The sequence below is a fragment of the Schistocerca gregaria genome, chromosome 2, assembly GCF_023897955.1.
Source record: "Schistocerca gregaria isolate iqSchGreg1 chromosome 2, iqSchGreg1.2, whole genome shotgun sequence".
Taxonomy (NCBI): domain Eukaryota; kingdom Metazoa; phylum Arthropoda; class Insecta; order Orthoptera; family Acrididae; genus Schistocerca; species Schistocerca gregaria.
The window spans coordinates 337702293-337721831 of record NC_064921.1 but is presented as its reverse complement, the minus strand read 5'-3'; the positions used below and the strand labels follow the sequence as shown (position 1 = coordinate 337721831).

General features: G+C 38.8%; 1 protein-coding gene across 4 annotated transcripts in view; it reads left to right on the top strand.

Moving 5' to 3' along the window:
* The window catches only part of LOC126336991 (sorting nexin-6), a 68449-nt gene extending 64365 nt beyond the window's left edge, over positions 1–4084 (top strand). For all 4 annotated transcript variants that reach the window (XM_050001231.1, XM_050001228.1, XM_050001229.1 and 1 more), the window contains 2 exons: positions 1932–2017; positions 2094–4084. In XM_050001231.1, coding sequence (XP_049857188.1) covers positions 1932–2017; positions 2094–2144 — 137 coding nt within the window. In that variant the 3' untranslated portion in view covers positions 2145–4084. The remainder of the gene's footprint in view (positions 1–1931; positions 2018–2093) is intronic.
* The last annotated feature ends 15455 nt before the right edge of the window (positions 4085–19539 follow it).

Here is a 19539-nt window from a genome sequence, read left to right as displayed (position 1 = left end):
AATTTGTTCATGGGTGGTTCCTTAGAAATCCCCGAGGAAGTTTTTTTCCATTTCTTTTGTACCAAAACTGAGCATTGGTTCAAAGACAGCAATGCACTGCAAATTGTTGCAATTTTTACAGTACATTTGTAAGATCTCTGTCTTGAACTACCATGAAAAGTTTATTTATCCGTTTCCAAGATACAGAGGTTTAAAGTTACCCTATCTGTGCACATGGAATATGCAAATAAAATGCAGTATGAGGTGAAAATATAGCTCCCTAAGTGACACAATGTGGAGCAATTTACAGAAAAGTGTCTGTAATCATCAGAAGGGTTCCGGGGACCTCGCGTTGTAGTACTTAAGTACATGCAAAATTTTTGTGCACAGAAATTTTGATCTGAGATGTAAAATGGGTTTTTCTTTATTTCAATTTTGTAAACTGTCAAAATTTTACAGTTCATACCATATGAGTGACATGCTCTTGCTGTGTCAGATAAGGGAACCAGTGGAAAAATGCTGCTGTCAGAGCACAATGAAAATGCTCATGTTTAAAAGACTGAAAAGTGGGATACCAGCTGCCACATTCTTTCTTCCTAGGCACCTTTAAAAAATTTTCTCAAATTTTGGCATGTGAACATATTCATGCTCATTTTAACATGAAACTCACTTCACTCCCACAAGCTCCCCTATCTAACTCATTCACACCCATTAGGCCATTGCTGCAGATCAATCATATCCATCCATTCTCAATTTCCTGTTCTCATGCTCTCATTCAGCCCAACTCATTTTCATTATCTCAGTGTCTGTCTATCGCTGTCTCGTCTCTCTCAGCCACAGTTTACTTACGCTGTCCTCCTCCTCCTCCTCCTCCTCCTCCTCATCATCATCATCATCATCATCATCCTCTCTTAATGGTACTTTCTCAATTTTCCTTCCCACTGGTGCTGTTTCTTCTCACTGTCATTATCTCTCTGTTCCTTGTTGTAATTAATAGACTCTCATTATCACTGTCTCTAACCTGCTTTCACTCTAGCCTTCTCTTTATCCCTCTCCCAGTGGTACTGTCTCCTTCATTCTTTTCCAAGCACTCTATTGCCACTGTCAACTACTTTCCACTGCTAATGTGTCCCTTTTTTTACCTCAAGCTGTAGTTCTGCTTCCGATCTTCCTAAACCACAACCATTGTCTACTATTTTTCAGTATTTATTACTTTTCTGTCCTTTCCCACCACCAGTGTCTCCTCAGCATAAAAAAGCATGAATATGTTTTTGCATGACAAAATTTTTGGGAAAGTTTTTAAAGGTGCTGAGGAAAATAGAGTCATTGGGTACCCTACTTTTCAGTCCATCTTTCAAACAGTGGCCTATTTGGTTTTTTTCCTTCTCCAATAAGAGCATTTTCCTGTTTTTAATTTATGTACTGTAAGAGAATTAGTTTCATTATAGTGCCAGTTTTTTAAAGTGGTGTTTTGAAGTGTAGGTATGGAAGGGTTGTGTTTGCAGTGATCCTCTGTATGCAACCATTTGTTTTGCAGAAACATTTTTTTTAATGAAACACTAAGATTACACAGAGTGCTTCCAGAAGTTTCTACAAGGAATTTGACATTGTGTAGATTTATTGTTAAACTTCAGAATGGTTGGAAGAAGGTGTAACATAGGTAATTCTGTTGGATGTCTACAGTTCTTCACCCATTGTGTGGGGAGATGGTGTACTAAAAGTGATTAATGCCATATAATTTTTGGGGGTTCTTACCAGTGCTGCAAGTGATAAACTTTTTGGACTGTTCAAGTATCTTTATGAATATTACATTAGTTGCTGCAGCTGTTAGTGTAGACAATAACGCATAAAATTTCTTTTGTTTACTTTATTGACTAATTGCAATTGTTAAATATGCTTCCACACATTTCCCATTGTTTTAATCTTTTACACTATTCCTCGTATGTTCCCAGAACTACTAGATTTTAAAACGAGAAGAGTTGTTGCATTCCGGAAAAATCTAATGGAACTGGCAGAGCTCGAATTGAAACATGCCAAGGTAAAATGAATTAAAATTATGAAGTATTGTCAAAGTGTAACTAGACAGTCTTCAGTGATACAGTACTTGTTTTCAGGCCCAGGTTCAGCTTTTCAAGAACTGTTTAGCAGCACTGAAGGAAGAGTGACCAAGGGCAGATTTCATTCCTGTTTCGTCAGAGGAAATATCTTCTTTTGTTCTTTAGTGGGGAAATTGAATACATGAGCTTAATGGTGCAAAGAATGTGAAATATTTTCCGAATTTGGTTGTTGTGAAAAGGTTATTCAGAGAAAGCATTATGATGTAAAGCTGTACCAGTGCTTTACATGGACTAAACCCTATGACTGTCTTTGGAAGAAGGTATTAGCAAAGTGTTGGTATTGTATGTATATAAATGGACTGGTAGTTCAGCTTGCTGTTTTTCAATGACAGGTTATTACTTCAAACTTTGATGGAAGAGGTCACTTTGGGCTTTCAGTGTTCATGAAAGTAAGTGTTTAGTTTGAATGTCAAATGTGTATAGCTTGATTAAGAAACTGCATGATCTTCTGTTTATCTGACATGTCAAAGATGATTAATGTGTTTGTAACAGCTGTAATTTGGTAGTATTAGCTGGTATGCAAGAGTGAATGTTTCGCCTCCTTTCATATACACAGCTTGTGAGGGTGGTAAAATGTGAATGGGTGACAGGAAATATGTCTGTACAAGAGTATTTTGTTCATTTGTTCCTGTGAAAAGCAGGAATTATTGTTCACAGCAGAGCCAGCTATATAATGGAACCTACACTTCAGATTTTTCTTCCTCAGTCACTTTCATAGCTGCATTACTCATATTATTGTTATGAGGATGAATAAGGCATTTTATGCAAGTGCGTGGAGTTAATTTCTGTTGTAGTAAACTGTAAAAAAAGATGACAACTTAATGTATTCTATGCTGAAGCTACAGTGCTTTCATTGTGACACGTTAACTCAAATCCTGTTATAATGACTGATTTATGAATTGGTAGAAAAAATTTGTGTGTAGTTTCTGGAATTCTTTTGCTCAATGATACATTCTTAAAATGATCAGTACAATTTATTAATTCCCAGGTTTTAGGCAGATTATATATTATGGTAAAATATATAGTAAACATCTAAATTTGGGCTAAATGAGAAGTTAATTGTAGAAATCGGCATGATATTTTGCATGCAGATGGACAGTGCTACTAAGAAAAAGATTCAGAGATGCTGTTCCATTGTGGAGAAAACTGCACATTAAATTCTGTGGTTGCCTCCCCATGTTCACATACTAAGTATGTATTAATGTGGTAATTAATTTTTTATTGTTTTGATATATCAGATATACAAGTTGAATGGATAATTTCAAGAAAATATTGTCTCAGATTGAACAAGTTATTTTGCATATAATATATATATAATAAAATGTATATTGAATGTGTCCTGTGTAGGAAAAGATCTCAGTTGTACTGGTTTTGTATTTCACAGAATACGTGTTTCCATTTAGTGTAGAGCAGGCTAGAAATAGTGTGGTCTTCAGTTTTTCAGAGTGAAAGAAATTTGATATCATGTTTCCTTGTTAAAGTACTCTGACAACATATTGACAATTTAACTGCATGAAAGTATATTACTTGTAAATTGTTAAATATTTTATGTATGCAACCTATCCAAGTATACTTTCCAGAAATGTATATATTGTTCACAGTGTGTCTTTACATTATAAGAGAAGATATGTATTAAATGTAGCATGGCATTTTGCATTTTATTGGAAAAAATCTCATCCACTTGTGAAGGCTGTTGATTCTGTTCAGAATATCTATAAAGTAATACGGTCACAGAGTAATTATTCTAATGTTGTGCATTTATGTTAAAGTTTTCACAATAATGTCCTGAAAGATTTTCAAGATTGTCAGTATAATTGTGAAGCTTTCCATTATTTAGCTGTTAGTATTGCCTTGATACTGTACTGAAGTTGAGAGCATATATTGTTTTGTACCATGAAATATAGTCTTTTGTTACTTCATTCTTCTCATAAATGATTGTAAATATATTTTCAATACAAATACATGTCAAATAATTGTTTCTCTTTGAATCTTGAAACCCATTATCAAAACCAGTTGTCACATAGTCTTATTTCAGATTAAAAGCTTGAGGCGTCCTGAAGTAGAATAGCTTTGTGACTGAAGCAGTGTTGCCGGCATGCAGTCAGCCATCCTTAAAAAGGGCAAGCACTTGGGGCACTCTTGAAAACACTAAAATTATCTGGCAGCTGGCTGTTACCACTTGATTCGCAGAAATGTCAATCACAAAGTTACGTTACTCAAAAAGGCATAGGCCCACATACTCTAGTCGGGTATTACTGCCGACATTTGTCTGATTACTTTTACTCATAATATTATATTATTACCTAGAGTATTTTGTCAAAATTATTAGGAAGATGAAATGTTGATACAACTATAGCTTCTAGCAAGATGAGCTCATGATATCAATGTTTTATTAATTAATTTTTAAGATTTAACTTCATCCAACATGCCACCAATTTTCATGTGGTGTATTTTTAATGCTTCATCACAAGATCTGTCTCAACTAGATGCTTGTTGCCACACTAATAACCCCTGTGCCTGACCATATGTCACTCTGGAGCAGGTTATCTCCATCCCCTTGAGAAGCATACTTACATCAGTCATTGTGGCATGGTGCTGAAATTGAAAAGATAAAAATTGTAAATGATTTGAGACACGGAAAATTTTGTCATCTTGGTAAGTTCATACAGCTCGGCAACCAATGAAGTTATCAGCTTGAGGACTGAATAATCATCTTCTACTGTACTATTTGAAAATATATAAATTGGCGTACTGAAGCAGACAAGATATAGCAGCCTGATACTTTCTCATTTAGTGGTATGTCACAGGTCATCCATGTGTGTGGTGCATCTCGTCTCTGTCCCTTAGTGATTAATACTGCTATGCTGCAGAGAGGTGTTGTTTATATTCTAGTTATAGCTAAATATTCGCTAGATTAAATGCATGTTTAGATAAGGGTAAAGTCCATGGTGCAAGCCTGTCACAGAGCTGTTGGCCAGACTCAGAGGTAGAGCTGCAGCCCTTCTTCACCGAGGCATGAGGGAAAGTGTGGTGGGCTCATCTTCCCAGCCACCTTTCACCTCTGAGAAAGATCTCTGGTGCTGATTTAGGGGTTGGCTGAGAGGTCTGAAGGCCATCGTGAAAGACTAGAATGAGGAAAAATGCCTGGTCCTGATGAGTTGATCCTAGGACATCCAGTGCTGGGGTCTTGTGCTCTGATTGCTAGAACACGACAGACACAGTTGCCAAAGGAAGTTGTTACTTACTCTGTTAAAGGCATATTTACAATATAAGTTGTGATGCAGTTTTACAGTGGACACTGCCACTTAGCCAGTAGGTAGCAGGAATTTTCAGTCATTGAATCTACAGCATCAGGTAATTTGTAGATATGGTTAATTGTGATTTTTATTTTTGTTTCACATTTTGGGGTCACCAGTGTCTTGCTTAATGTTGGGCGAGAGGTTGTTGAATACTTTTCTCTGTAGTACACAACTGCGTTCTAAACCCTCGACAAGGAGGCAAAAGTTGAGTGAAAATTATTTGTCTTGTACTGTTGTTTTCTAAATTGCAATTAAGCTGAAACTTATTTTTATTGTTGGCCATTAAGCTATAAATGTACTGGGAAGTGAGAGAAAGACTTCCAGGATCTTTAAGGGGGGACATACGAGAAAATACAAGATTACATGTAAGCTAATATAACTTTTATTGTTTGAGAGATAATTCAACCAAATTTTGCACTTGTTGTCATTATGTTGTGGGCTATAATTGGGTTTTTAGTTTTTTGTCAAATAATTTGTTCGGGGTGTAGCTGGATACAAACACTATCACATGAACATGTTCTCAAAGATTACTGTACTTATCACTTTCTAGATGATAGGTTATTCTTAGTAATTAAATAAATGTGTACCAGGTTTTAATATCAGTCTTGGAACACTTGCAACAATCTTTCAAATGTGTGTGTGTATGATACACAGCAATTTTTTTGTTTCATAAAAATTTTAAATTTATGATGATACACTTTCTAAAATTTTTTACCATAGGAAGTTGTGTTATACGAGGTGTGATTGGAAAGTTTTAAGAATGAATCCGCTACTGCTTACTGGTTTGGCAGGTAGGTACACAGAGGGCCTTGTCCTTGAACGCCCTGACAGGCGACTGTGTTTCCTTTGTTCCGTTTGTTGTGGCAGCTGGTTGAGTGTGGGTCAGTTAGCGCTTGTTGCCAGATTCTGTCTGCATGAAAATGGACATAAAAACGTAGAAACGAGTATGTGTGAAATTTTGTTTTAAAATTGGGAAATCAGCTTATGAGACTTACAAACTATTAAAAACAGCTTTTGGAGGTAATTGTATGAGCCAGTCAAATGGTTTTTGTTTGGTTCAACAGATTTAAAAATGGCCATGAATCATTTGAAGATGAACCACTGTCCTGTCGTCCTTCCACCTCAAAAATGAAAGAAAATGTTGTAAAAGTTCGCGACCTAGTGCACTCTGATCATAGACTTACAATTGGGGAGATGGCTGATGAACTTAATTTAAGTTTCTATGCAGTTCAGTCAGTTTCAGTTGAGGATCAGAACATGTAGAGTCTCAGCAGAATTCATTCCAAAAGTGTTGTCAAATGACCAGAGACAATAGTGACTTGAAATGTGCCAAGAACTGATTAATCTGACTAAAAATGACCCAGATTTGTTAAATAGGGTAATTACAGGTGTTGAATCATAGGTATATGGATATGATCCTAAAACCAAAGTGCAGTCTTCACAGTGGAAGACACCAGGTTCACTATGACTGAAAAAAGCACGGCAAAGTCGGTCAAAGGTGAAGACAACGTTGATTTGTTTTGATTCTGCTGGTATTGTGCATCATGAATTTATCCCTGGAGGACAGACAATTAACCAGGAATACTAAAAATGTGTCCTTGAGTGTTTACGTGAAAAGGTGTGGAAGAAAAGGCCTGCATTGTGGAAAAACAGTTGTTGTGTGGTGTGCTGTGACAATGCTCCAGCTCATCATGCCTTCTCTATCGTTGAATTTTTGAACAAATTCAACATTCCTGTTTTTCCACAATCACCATATTCCCCTGATTTGGCCCCTGCAGACTTCTACATGTTTCCTAAACTGTAATTTTCACTGAAAGGGAAGCGATTTGACTTGATTGAAGACATCCAGGCAAATACGGAGTGTGTCCTTAACACACATCAGGAAAAAAATTTCCAGGAATGTTTCCAAAAGTGGAAACACCATTTGAGTTAGTGTGTTCAGTCAGAAGGGGACTATTTTGAAGGAGATGCATCACACTAGCACATAAGTACTAGCATTGTACAATTACAAGCCCATTCTTAAAACTTTAAAATCACAGCTCACGGTATTTTCAAAGTCTGTAGCAAATTTCACCATATGTGCAAACATTCAATAGAAAATGTCCCATATACAATGAAAAATTAAAGTTGCAATAAATATATTTTATTAGCATTTATGCCAGAAACAAGCATGCTAATGCTGGCTTAACCTTACATTTGGTCTTTTCGGTTTTCATGTAGCTCTTTCCTTCTAGTCTGATCCTTCTGGCACTATACTTCAGAGATCTCAGAACTAGGAATATGCACATCATCAATCTTAAATCAGTTTTCAGTGAAGCAGTATTATGAGAAGGAAAGTTGCTACTCATCATGTCAGAGATGCAACTCAGCATCTCCACTATATGGTGAGTAGCAACTTCCCTTCTCATATTGTACGTTCCATCCTGGATTCTCCATTGTTTGATTTGCAATAAAGCAACCTGCATCAAATCCTAGTCTTATAAGGATCCTGATTATTCCAGTGTTACCATGACAGAACACCAGACAGGCATCACATGAGGAAATTTTAACAACAGTACATGATCAAAATGTGTCTTTGGGTGCCCAGGGGCTCAGCATTCGGTTGTTAGATATGGGCTTGGTGACCCTAGGTTCCTGAGCTGGGGACTGATTAGTGCCACCAGTCCTCTGTTACTGTAAGCTCTGGGCATGCTTCAGCGACAACCATGCAGTGTGGCTGTGGAATGTTGTGTGTTTTGGAGAATGGGGCCCTTGGCTTCACTGCCTGGACTACAAGGAAAGTATATACCTGTATATATAAAAAAGACCCTTAACATCAGTGTGCCGAGTGCTGATAAAGTGAATGATTGAGCAAATGAGCAAAGACAGTCTAGCAGGCAACCCCGGGGTGTCATATGCACCCCCCCCCCCCCTCCCCTCTCCCCCTCAGCTGTATAAGGCTCTGTCTGGATCATTGTGTGTGACCCTAGCATTTCTTGGGATCCCTATGGAACGGTCTCATCAAACTATTACTCCTGGCAGGCCAGGTGTACCAACAGATAGTACCTACACACACTCATCAGAGAGAGCTCAGTTGGTTGGTCCTCCTGAGAAGTCGTCTCAGAATCATAGAACAGGGCATTAGTGTGCCATAAAACTTTCATTGTAATCAAGAAAGCAGGTGGTACCTTTGAGAAGGTCTCCCCTTTCTGGGTTCACAAGACAATGGAGGGTGTTGCTGGGTCGCTAAAAAGTCTCAAACAACTTTGCAATGGAACACTTAATAGTTGAAACTGCTAATTTGAACCAAGTATGTAAGCTTCTGGGATGTAAGGCCATAAGTGACTACCCACCCAAGACTAAGTTGCATAACACTCTTAACTTTAGTAAAGGCATTGTTACCTGCTCCGATATAATGGAGCCCTGTGGAGTTAGGTGAAGAATGGAAGAATATGGGGTCACGGAAGTGCAGATCTATATGAGGAGGATCAATGGCACACTGGAAAAATCTGCAACATTTAGTCTAATGTTTAGTACTCCTTGCATTCTATATCCATCTTAAGGTTTGTCTGTTTATTTCTAGCTCAATGTGATGCTTGAGATGTCAAAAGATTTGGCCATACCACTGTGTGATGTAAAGGGAGGGCTATGCGTGGAAATTGTGAAGGCCCAGTTCATGAATTGGATAATTCTTGTACAGTTCCTCTGAAATGTATAAACTACTCCAGGGATCACCTCGTGTGCAGCAGAAAGTATGAAGTTCACAACGAGGAAAGGAAAATTCAGGAGTTGAAAGTCACGAGACGCATATGCTGTGGTAAAGCTAAAAAGGCTTTCAAAACTATGCAATCTACAATTTTTGCTACTACTTTTGCGTCAGCCCTTAAGAAGCCAGTCACCAAGTGTGGAGCCTTCACACAGACTCGAGTATGAGCACATGCATTTGTTGGTGTGTCCGCAGGGGAAATGCTACACTTGAACCAGAAATCATTCAGAAGCCATTGTCGATGGGCTTGCCATCTAAGCCACATACTACTGCCCACCATCAGAAGCCTACTAAGCCATTCCCTCAACCCAAACAACCAAATCCTCCCATAAGTAAGAAAAAAGTCCTTAAAAAAAGTAGTTCAAAGTAGAAGAAAGTGGCAGTTACACCTTCGGATCAGCGAGCTCTCTCCCTCTCAGATGGGGACTATGCTCTTGAGGATATGGACTTCCAGTTTGACTTCCCCTGCTCTCCCCAGTAAATCACAGTCTCAAGGGAAAAAGGCATGACCAACCATCTCTATTCAGTGGTTTCCACAGGCACTTCCGTGTTGCGATGAAGTTTAAATTGACACCAGTCACATTTGGAAGAATTTCAGCTCCTGGTCAAGGAGAAACTGTCCTGCATCTGCTTACAAGAACTCATTTGAAGGTCATTGACACACCAGTATTACGTGGTTACTGCCTGTATAGGAAGGACAATATTACAGGAGACAGAGATAAAGGTGGAGTGGCTGTTTTCATTGACAACAGGTGCCACTCCTTTCCTGTCCCTCTTATATGGCCATACAAGCAGTTTCCATGGAAGTTCTTGCACCATGTAATATCACAGTGTGTTCTGTATATCTTCCACCTCATGATGCTTTGGATTCAGATGCACTGACAGAACTCTTCTGGGCACTCCCACACCATTTCCTCCTTGTGGGGGACTCCAATGCACACAATGTGCTGTGGGGCTCGGCTACCACTTGCTCCAGGGTTCAAATGATAGAGCAACTCATCCATTCTGAGAATATCTGACTTCTGAACTCAGGTCAGATGACACACATTTTCACAGGGTGATTTTCAGCCATTGGCCTTAGTTTTTGTTCCTAGCTGTTGCAGACTCATTCCACTGGGAAGTCACTACAGTTTACATTTTAGTGACCACTTCCCAGTGTGGATCCATCTGCCAGCTTGGACAGTGGCAGACACGAGACCATGAAAATGGATAATTCAAAAGGCAAAGTGGCTGCAATACAGTCAACAGGCTATTTTTTAACAAAAGGACTATGCACAGGAGATGGTGGCCCATATCACTTGTGACATCCAACAGGCTGATGCAGAGTCTATCCCACAGTCTAGTAACCACCGCAGACGGCAGCCTATACCTTGGTGGAGTGACAACTGTTGCTTGACAACCAGAGCCAGACAAAGTGTGGAACTTGGAACACCATCCAACTACAGAAACCCTTCATGCCTTCAGCTCTGTGAGAGCTCATATGAGATGAGTGATAAAAGAATGGAAGAGGGATTCCTGGGAGGAATTCACAACTTCCATTAATTGGCCTACTGCCACTGCACAGGGTTGAGAATCAATAAGGTGGATTTCAGGCATGGGCAGTACACATTCCCTTATGGCCTTTTCAAGAAATGGGGTCTTGGTGGATGCGCCAGAAGACTTGGCTCAGGTATTAGCTACACACTTTTTTGCTGTCACTGCATCATCCAGGCAAGCTCCTGCTTTTCAGGTGTTTTGTAGGACTGCACAGATGAAGCAGCTCCATTTCTTATTGCATAATGTTGATGTCTACAACCTTCCTTTCCCCATATGGGAACTGGAATCAGCTCTGTCTGCAGCCAGTGACACTGCTGCAGGACCTGATGATATCCATAATGCCATGCTTCGTCGTCTGTGCCTGGAGTGAAAGGACAGCTCTCCTCTTGTTTCAATCAGATGTCGTTTTATGGACAGTACCCCACAACTTGGAAGTAGGCAATATTAATTCCATTCTGGAAACCATGCAAGGACTGTAGCACTCCTAACAGTTACTGGAGTGTAGCCCTTACCAGTTGTATGGGTAAGACTATTGAATGCAAAGTTAACCGCTGCCTCATGTGCTGCTTGAATCCTGAGGTCACCTGAGCCGCACTGAGTGAGGTTTCAGCCGCTACTTTTCTACCCTCGACAGCTCAATTCTACTGGAGACAGTGATACAGGAGTCCATCTTAAGCTGAAACCATTTGGTTTGTCTATTTTTTGACCTTCTGTTTTCTGTGGATGCCGACTTAATTTTAGTTTAGATATTAATGATTCGTTTGATCATGGTAATGGATGGTTTACTGTAGCCATTGTCCGTGGAGGCACAGGAGTACCCAATGTTGCTGGAGTTGAAAGTTTCGTTGACAGAGACATTATTGCCTTTCGCACGTATCATATGGCAGAACTTGCTAATAAAGACTTTGGTAAATCTGCTTATGTTCAGGCTTCTTCTTTGTCTTTGTATACTCGTAATAGGAGAAAATTATCTCTAAATGAGTCTCTATTCATTTGGGTAAAAGGTAAAGGAGTATGTGAATATGTAAAGTTCGTTGGTGATTGTACTGTATATGTTCATAAATAAAGTTATATTTCTGTAAACTGATTTTTAGCGTCAGCCATTAACCGGACAAGGGTACATCTAGAACCGGGGGGCTCAAGGATGTAACAGCATGTTGCGCCTACAAAGGCGGTTAACGCAACCCGCAAATCATATTACGCAATCTTGGCAGCGAGCCAGCGGGGGACCTACCGCTCAGGCGGACGTGCGCACTACAGTGTGACACTACTTGGAGGTACATCATCCTTCGCCAACTTCATGAATGGGGACTACGTAGACATCTGCCACTTCTAATCCAATTCTTTCTCAAGGACCGATGTTTTCGATATTGCATTAGCCATGCCTTGACTGACTGCTATGTTCAAGCGAATGACCCCACCAACACAGTGTACTCAGTGTCGTACTGTTTGCCATTGCTACCAATGACATTTGCTCCCAAGTCAGGAGCCCTGTAAAATGCTCTTTGTTTATTGGTGACTTTGCAATCTTTTACTCTTTCTTTGGTCTTACAGTGACAACAAGGCAACTACAGCTGACCATTCAGAGGCTCAAAACCTGGGTCAGGACAACTGGTTTTTGGTTCTCACCAGAGAAGACCACATGTGACAATTTTAACCACACTCGTTGAAGTTATAACTAACCAGTGCTCAGAATGTGGGATAATGTTTTACATTTTCAAGAACTGTGTGCTTTTTGGGTTTATTATTTGACTCGAAATTAACTTGGCTCCCACACCTGAAAGACGTATGGAAAAAAGCTTCCAGTCATTGAATATTTTGAAATGCCTTAGCGGAAAGCATGGGATGCTGACAGGTCCCGCCTCCTCCATTTTTATAGGACGTTTGTTTTTTATCACATTTAGCTTGTGGCAACTTGTTCTGTGGATCAGCCCATATTTCCTACCTCAAGATGTTAGGTGCTGTCCACCATGAGGACATTTGGGTGTCAACTGGAGCCTTTTGGGTCAGACCTGTTCAGGTCTGTCTGCAGAGGCTGGTGAACTACCACTCTGGATTCAGTGATGTATCCTTCTGGCTCTGTGTCACCTCGGTCATTGGCATTTAGTGCAGTGTTCCAACCCAACTTGGAACAGCTGTTCAGGAAATGGCCCCATACGATCAAGCCATTCTGTATACGTGCTACTGACTGCCTCCAGGTTCAGGAGCTATCATACCTCCAAATACACAGCCAGGGATGGAATGTGTCACTGCCTTGGTGTCTTCAGAGGCCCAAAGTGATTTTAAGCTTGACACAGTACAAGAAAGCTTGTTCTCAAGATTACATTTTTACAGTTTTGTTTTCTTTCATTTTAAGTACTTATTACAATTTTATTTATGTTTGTACAGATGGATCCCAACAAGAGAATATCGTTGGTTGTTCTGCTGTTTTCCCCAATAGGGGTTACAAAGTGTGTCTTCCAGAGCAATTTACAAATTATGATGTGGAGTTATACAGTATCATGATGGAACTGGAGAGGATTAACAGACATCACTGTACAGTGATTCTTGTCTGTTCCAACTTGCTTAGTGTGCTACAAGCACTTCACCAAATGTATCCAGTAGGCAAGTTGATTCAGTTCATCTGTGGTTCCTTACAGCAGCTCCAACACCATGGCAAGATGGTACTCTTTTGCTGGGTTTCTGGCCACATTGGGATACAAGGAAACTACATGGCCAACAAAGCAGCCAAGGAAGCATGCCAGGATGACGATGTTCATCAATGTCCCATTGCATGCCATCATATCATTTTCTGATAGGTGCATCATGCCTCGGTGGGAGACAGAAAACAAACTGCAGTCACTGCAATCGACCACACAGGTATGGCGGACTTCATGTCAGCCTCACTGCTGGAAGGAGGTTCTGATTACCAGGCTGTGCATTGGACATAGTCCTTTAACACATGGCTTCCTCCTCCAGCAGGGCGATCCACCACTCTGTGAAGTTTGTGGTGTGCCACTTTCAGTTCAGCGTATTTTGGCAATGTGCATCCTGTATAATGACATTAGGGCAGCCCTCACTCTCAGTGGAGATCTGCCTACCATTCTCAACTGATACTGATTCCAGTTTTACAAGAGTAGTGAAATTTTGTGAACTGTCAGGGACCTCACCTCTAAATTGGTCGGGAAGGGAGGCAGACTTTAATGCATTATAAACTGCTCCGCATGTGGGGACAACCTTCATTCCCACCCATGAGATTGACATGCTGACTTTTCATCAGGGCACTGATGACCGTGATGTTGAGTGCCCCTCAGCACAAACTGTAATCTTCATCATCATCATCATCATCATCATCATTATCATTATCGTCTTTGTATTTGGGCATCTTTCATTTCAGTTTTGTGTTGTACCATGTGTGCATTCCTATAATAAATCGTAATTAACTGCTTTGTATGTGGACTCAAAGCCTTCTGTACTCTGTAGGTGTCTTCTCTGATGGCAGGAAACAATGAAAAATTGCAAACAAAGACAGTTAATGTACAAAAGTGGGTGTGGCACTGTGCACTGGTTGAAACGAGAAGGCTTTTACATAATTTTTAGCACAAATTAAATCCTGAAAATTGGACACAATATTTCTAACATACTACATAACTATCAGGTGGGAACAAAAATTTCAGCATTTTTGGCCAAATTTACATACGTCTCCCCTTAAAGATTCCTCTACAATATGTGGAATGGCCCACTTTATGCAATTACTATATTGTTACTAACCATTTTTACCAAATTAATACCTTATAATAGTCATGGAAATTCCATTAATGTGAGTAGTTCTTATTTTGAGTTCATTGTCCCAGAAGATAAGTAGATTCTGGATATTACCCGACCAAAATAGAGCTAGCTTTCTCTCAGCCAATAAGAGATAATGAGGGCATAAAGCACTAAGACACAGTGGAACAAGACTGATACTTAAGGGAAACAGTAGCAACACCAAGAAATGAAGAATGAAATTAGGAAAGTGGGATGTTATTTGAGACAAAATTAAAGATGCTGCAAACAAAATTATCCTCTTGCTGAAATATGTAAAAAGTGAAGATACACTTGAGTGTGGAGTAGAGGCATGGAGGAAATTGTGTTAAACAAGGAGAAACTGGCTTGTTTGCTTTCAGAAATAAAAGTAAATAAACAGTACAGGCTTTCAACTGAGCAAAAAGGCAGTACGAAACACACCAGCTGAAAAAAATTGTAAGAATTTCCATGAAAATAAGACAAGAAATTTCTACTAAACATTTAACAGTTCAACAACAGAGCTTGAGTCTTGCTCAGGCACTGACCCACAGCCAATGCCTTAGTGAGACCCTGGCTCTGTTGTAAAAGTGTTATATTGGAAAAAGTACCAGTGATAAGTAGAGAATTAGGAATTAACAGTAAGAAAAACTGTCAAAACTTTTCCAGATGTTTTGCCACATTCCTGAACTGAAACAATCCACAAAAAAAGCCACATTATTAACCTGAAGTACTCTGAATGATTCAAGAACTGAAAACTAACAAAGATCGAGATGCTACAATAGTAGAATGTCTCAAAGTGAGAAATGGGGGCGTTATTTTACACTGTAACCTGTCTGAGGATATTTAGGAAACAGTGAATTACTTAAGTGTCTCTAACGGCTCTTGATATGTAAGTTATTTGAGAAAGAAACAAGAATAATTTAAATAATTATAGATGAATTTCTCTGCTTTCAATCCCATTTAATTGCTTACACATCTATTTTCACAAGGATCTGTCCTTGGGCGCTTCTTTTTTATAATTGCAGTCAATGGTTTACCCCATTGTATCCCCAATACTGTTAATTGTTATGCTGATGACACAACTTTGCTTGCTCAGTATGAGAACATATCAGTTCTGCAAGATATGATGCAAGATGGCCTGGAAGCAGCACTAAATTTGTTCTCATCAAATACACTTCTTTGCAATCCTGATAAAAACCAACAGATTATACTAGGATTGTCAAAAGAGATAGAGGTGAAACCAGTAAAATTCTAGGAATTCATGTAGACTTTAAGTTAACGTGGGAAACATACATCAACCATACCTGCACAAAATTGTCTCGAGTTACTTATTTAATGCGGAAACTGAGAAGTCTAGTGACAAAAGAATATTTAAGAGTTATTTATTTTGGACTCTTTCAGTCACATATAGAGCTTGGACTGCTGATATGGGGACACTCTCTTCACATCACTGAAGTTTCGAAAATTCAGAAGAAAGTGATACGGGCAATGAGCAATTCTGGTAGATCAGAACACTGCCAGCCACTGTTCATTCAGCTGAAAATATTAACAGTTATTAATCTTTACATATACGCCTCAGCATTGTATGCAAAAAACAATATAGCAGATTTTGAAATGAGGGAAAACATTCACCACCATAATACCAGAGGCAAAACAAAATTAGACATACCTAGGCACAGGCTGAGAAGAACAGGGAATTCCCATCTAATCAATAGTCTAAAAATATTTAATAAACTTCCATTTTCTTCTCGGTTGGCTCACATAAATAGGTTCAGGAGCAAGCTACTAAACTGGTTACTAATCAATTCTTTTTACAATATAACAGAATTTATGAATATAAAATCAATTGACGTTAATTTTTAAGGATTTCATTATGTGATGTCACTGAATGTACTTATCTTATGTTATGGTGTATGTTATCTTCTACGGGCAATGCTTATTTAGCTTTAATGTACTATTCAAGGAAAATGTTATATGATATCCATGTAAATTACCTATTCCACCTCAGGTGGTCAATGGTGAATAAAGAATCTGAATCTGAATTTTCTTTTTCTCTCTCTCCCCTCCTCTCCCTCCCTCTGACGTCCTCCGTCCCTCCATCACTCGTCCTTAGAGGAGGTGGGTCTCTTTCACCTTGGGGTGTAGGAATTAATAGTACTGAAAGCTAGGACAATGTTGTGTACTGTTTAATATGCCTACTGCCAGTACTAAATACTGTGTCTCCTAAGGTAATTAATGGCCAGAAATTCTATCTCTCAATGTTTTCTTCCTTCCCTCCCCCCCCCCCCCCCCCTCTCTCTCACTCACTCACTTCTCACTTGATTACCTTCACTTGACATCTGGAACATGACAATACCCCCTTTCTTCACATTTTTACCGTTTGTCTGAAAACCTGAGTCATCATCATTCCATAATGAAAGAGCTATTGAGCATAAGAAAATCAAAGGTGGTTAGTAATAAGCATCACACACTGTATATGGGCTTTGATTTTCCAGTGACATGTGTTATACTATGAAGATATATTTTATTGTGACAGACGTCTTTTAGTATTCATTTGTTACATTTGTACCATTTATTATTGTTCAACAACTAATCAAATCTTTATTGTATACTATGCACCTTCTTAAATAAGTTGGGTTTCCCTAGCTCTTCAATGCCCTTTGACAGTTTGTTGATAGTTCAATTTCCTGGTAGGAAATTTTGAGTTTTTTATTTTTCTTGGATAAATAGTAAGTTAAGTGTGGCTCTTGTTCTGTGATTGTGTATAAAACTGTTCAGTTAACAATTATTAATGATTTTCGTGATGAGCTTAATGAACTGGTAGATGTACTCAAATGGTGCAATTAGAATACTAAACTCATAAATAGATTTTTTTACTGGTCATAGGTCTGATGTAAGACTAGCATCAAAAGCTGCCCCAAGGACTTTGGATGTAGGAAAAGGGAAAGTTAAGAAAGATAAGGACATAAGAGAATAACACAAGATGATGTATCAAAGAAGATTGCAAGTGAAGAGCAAGTCAAGAAAGTTGAATTGCTTATCAGTTAACAAGACATTTGTGTAACAGGTCTAGTATAAAACATTTGGTTATGGTTGCCAAACTTGAGTCCATACACACTGCAGAAAATGAGACATGACCAGAAAGAGAGACATGGGGAAAAAAGAGGTCATAATGTTTTGAAAAATCTTGAGCCTGAAGATGAAAGGTGTAGAGAATAGGCTTGGACCTAACAAAGAACTTTGCCAGAAGTCTGAAGTAGTAGTAACAATGTTGGGAAAAAAAATCATTTATTAAGAATATCAGATGAAAGAAAACAAGTATCAGATTCTTAAACTGTGGGAAAATGAAGCCAAAATGTTTAGGAAATGAGAATTTGTCTTACCAAGATAAGAACAGAATAAGAGGATGAAACATATGAAAGTAAACTGAAATGAGATAAATGATTTTTTGAAGTTTTCGTTCCAATGGAGAAGAACTAGTAAAGAAGAAATAATTGTAAATGAAAGATCAGAAAAGTGAGCTTGGTGACAGATACAGAAATACTGGCATATTGTGATGGTGGGAATGTTGAAAATAATATAAAGACTGTGAAATGTGGGCCACTGATGACCTAAATGAAACCCAAGTGCAATTAATTATTTCATCTCTGTATTAATTATTCAAAATTATTACTGTGCATCACACAGGTTTCATTGTTTCAATTATAATAACCGATAGGAACCATTGAGTAAAGTTTGTAAAATTAATCTCTCCTTCATGTGCAGAATACTATCAAAGTAACATGCTAAAATTTGATAACTCCTTATATCACAGCAGAAAATTAAATAATCTAGAAGCATTTCAACAAGTGTGTTACACATAACAGAACATTTAAAAGCCACAAAAATTGAACAGATGCATTTAGAAGGCTACATGTTACTTCACATTACTGTAGGTATGATATGAGGTAAGGGGTGTGGCAATATTCACAAACAGTGGAATTAAGTTCCAGACCATAGAGACAAATTAGTAGCATTTATCACCTCTTTGAAAGGTGCACATCAGTGATAAACTAGGAAATATACAAGATAGCAGTTCTGACATTGTACAGGCCTCAAATAGCAGATATTTTAAACTTCATTAAGCAATAGGAGAGGGTACTAACAAAAAATAATATAAATAACTGGGAAATGATTCTACACCATTATTGATCTCAGCTCTTGATAGTTTTGTGTGCTACTTCACACAATGTTAAGGAAAGGTAGGCTACAGAGTGGTGCGGCAACTCTCATCATAGGAAGGCTGGACAGGAGCAGAAATTATTACTGAACATGTTAACACAGTAAACAGAAGATTTACTTAACTTGTATTTCTTCAAGTGTATGAAGACTCATTACAAGCTGTGGAGCAAGAAATAAAGTCCAGCCCCCAGTGTCAATAAGGATGAAGCCACCAGCCATCCTCTATTGCAGCGGCAGAGGGCACTTGTAATCCAGAGCTGCTGGAAGCGTTTCTCATTGGGCATGCTCCATTGGGTCCAATGGATCACACAAGACGACTATTGGCATCTGATGGAAACTTGTAATTCCATTGCCAACTATGGTGCCCATGGTGCGGTATTGATTTGTTATACCATAGGTAGTACTGATCAAAGGTAGAGAGTTACTGATATTCAGCTTCAGTTCATATCCCATAGTAACATTTACAACTGGAATGGAAGGACACTTCAAGTAATTATTTATAAATCAATTGTATTGTATAAAATAGATACTATATAATAAACGGTTTATCTTACTTCAATGGTAAAAGAGTGATAATAAAGCATCCCTGTCAACCAGTTGAAGCTAATGTAACAATATGGGTCTAGATGGGAGCCCAGTGCCATATTCAGGAATTGAGCTGCAGCCAGGTGATCCAGCATTTCGCCATACCAGCAGCTTTCTCAGCAGTGACTCAGTTCTCCAGGCAATGATCAGCCTGATTGGGAGGTTTCAACACCACGGAAGTATGTAATAGTACTTGTCTTCTGCATTAACAAGCCCCCATCTTGTCATATGGATACCCTCTGGGCCAGCCAAGTAAGTCATTAACATGGCTGGGGTATGCACTGACACCCAC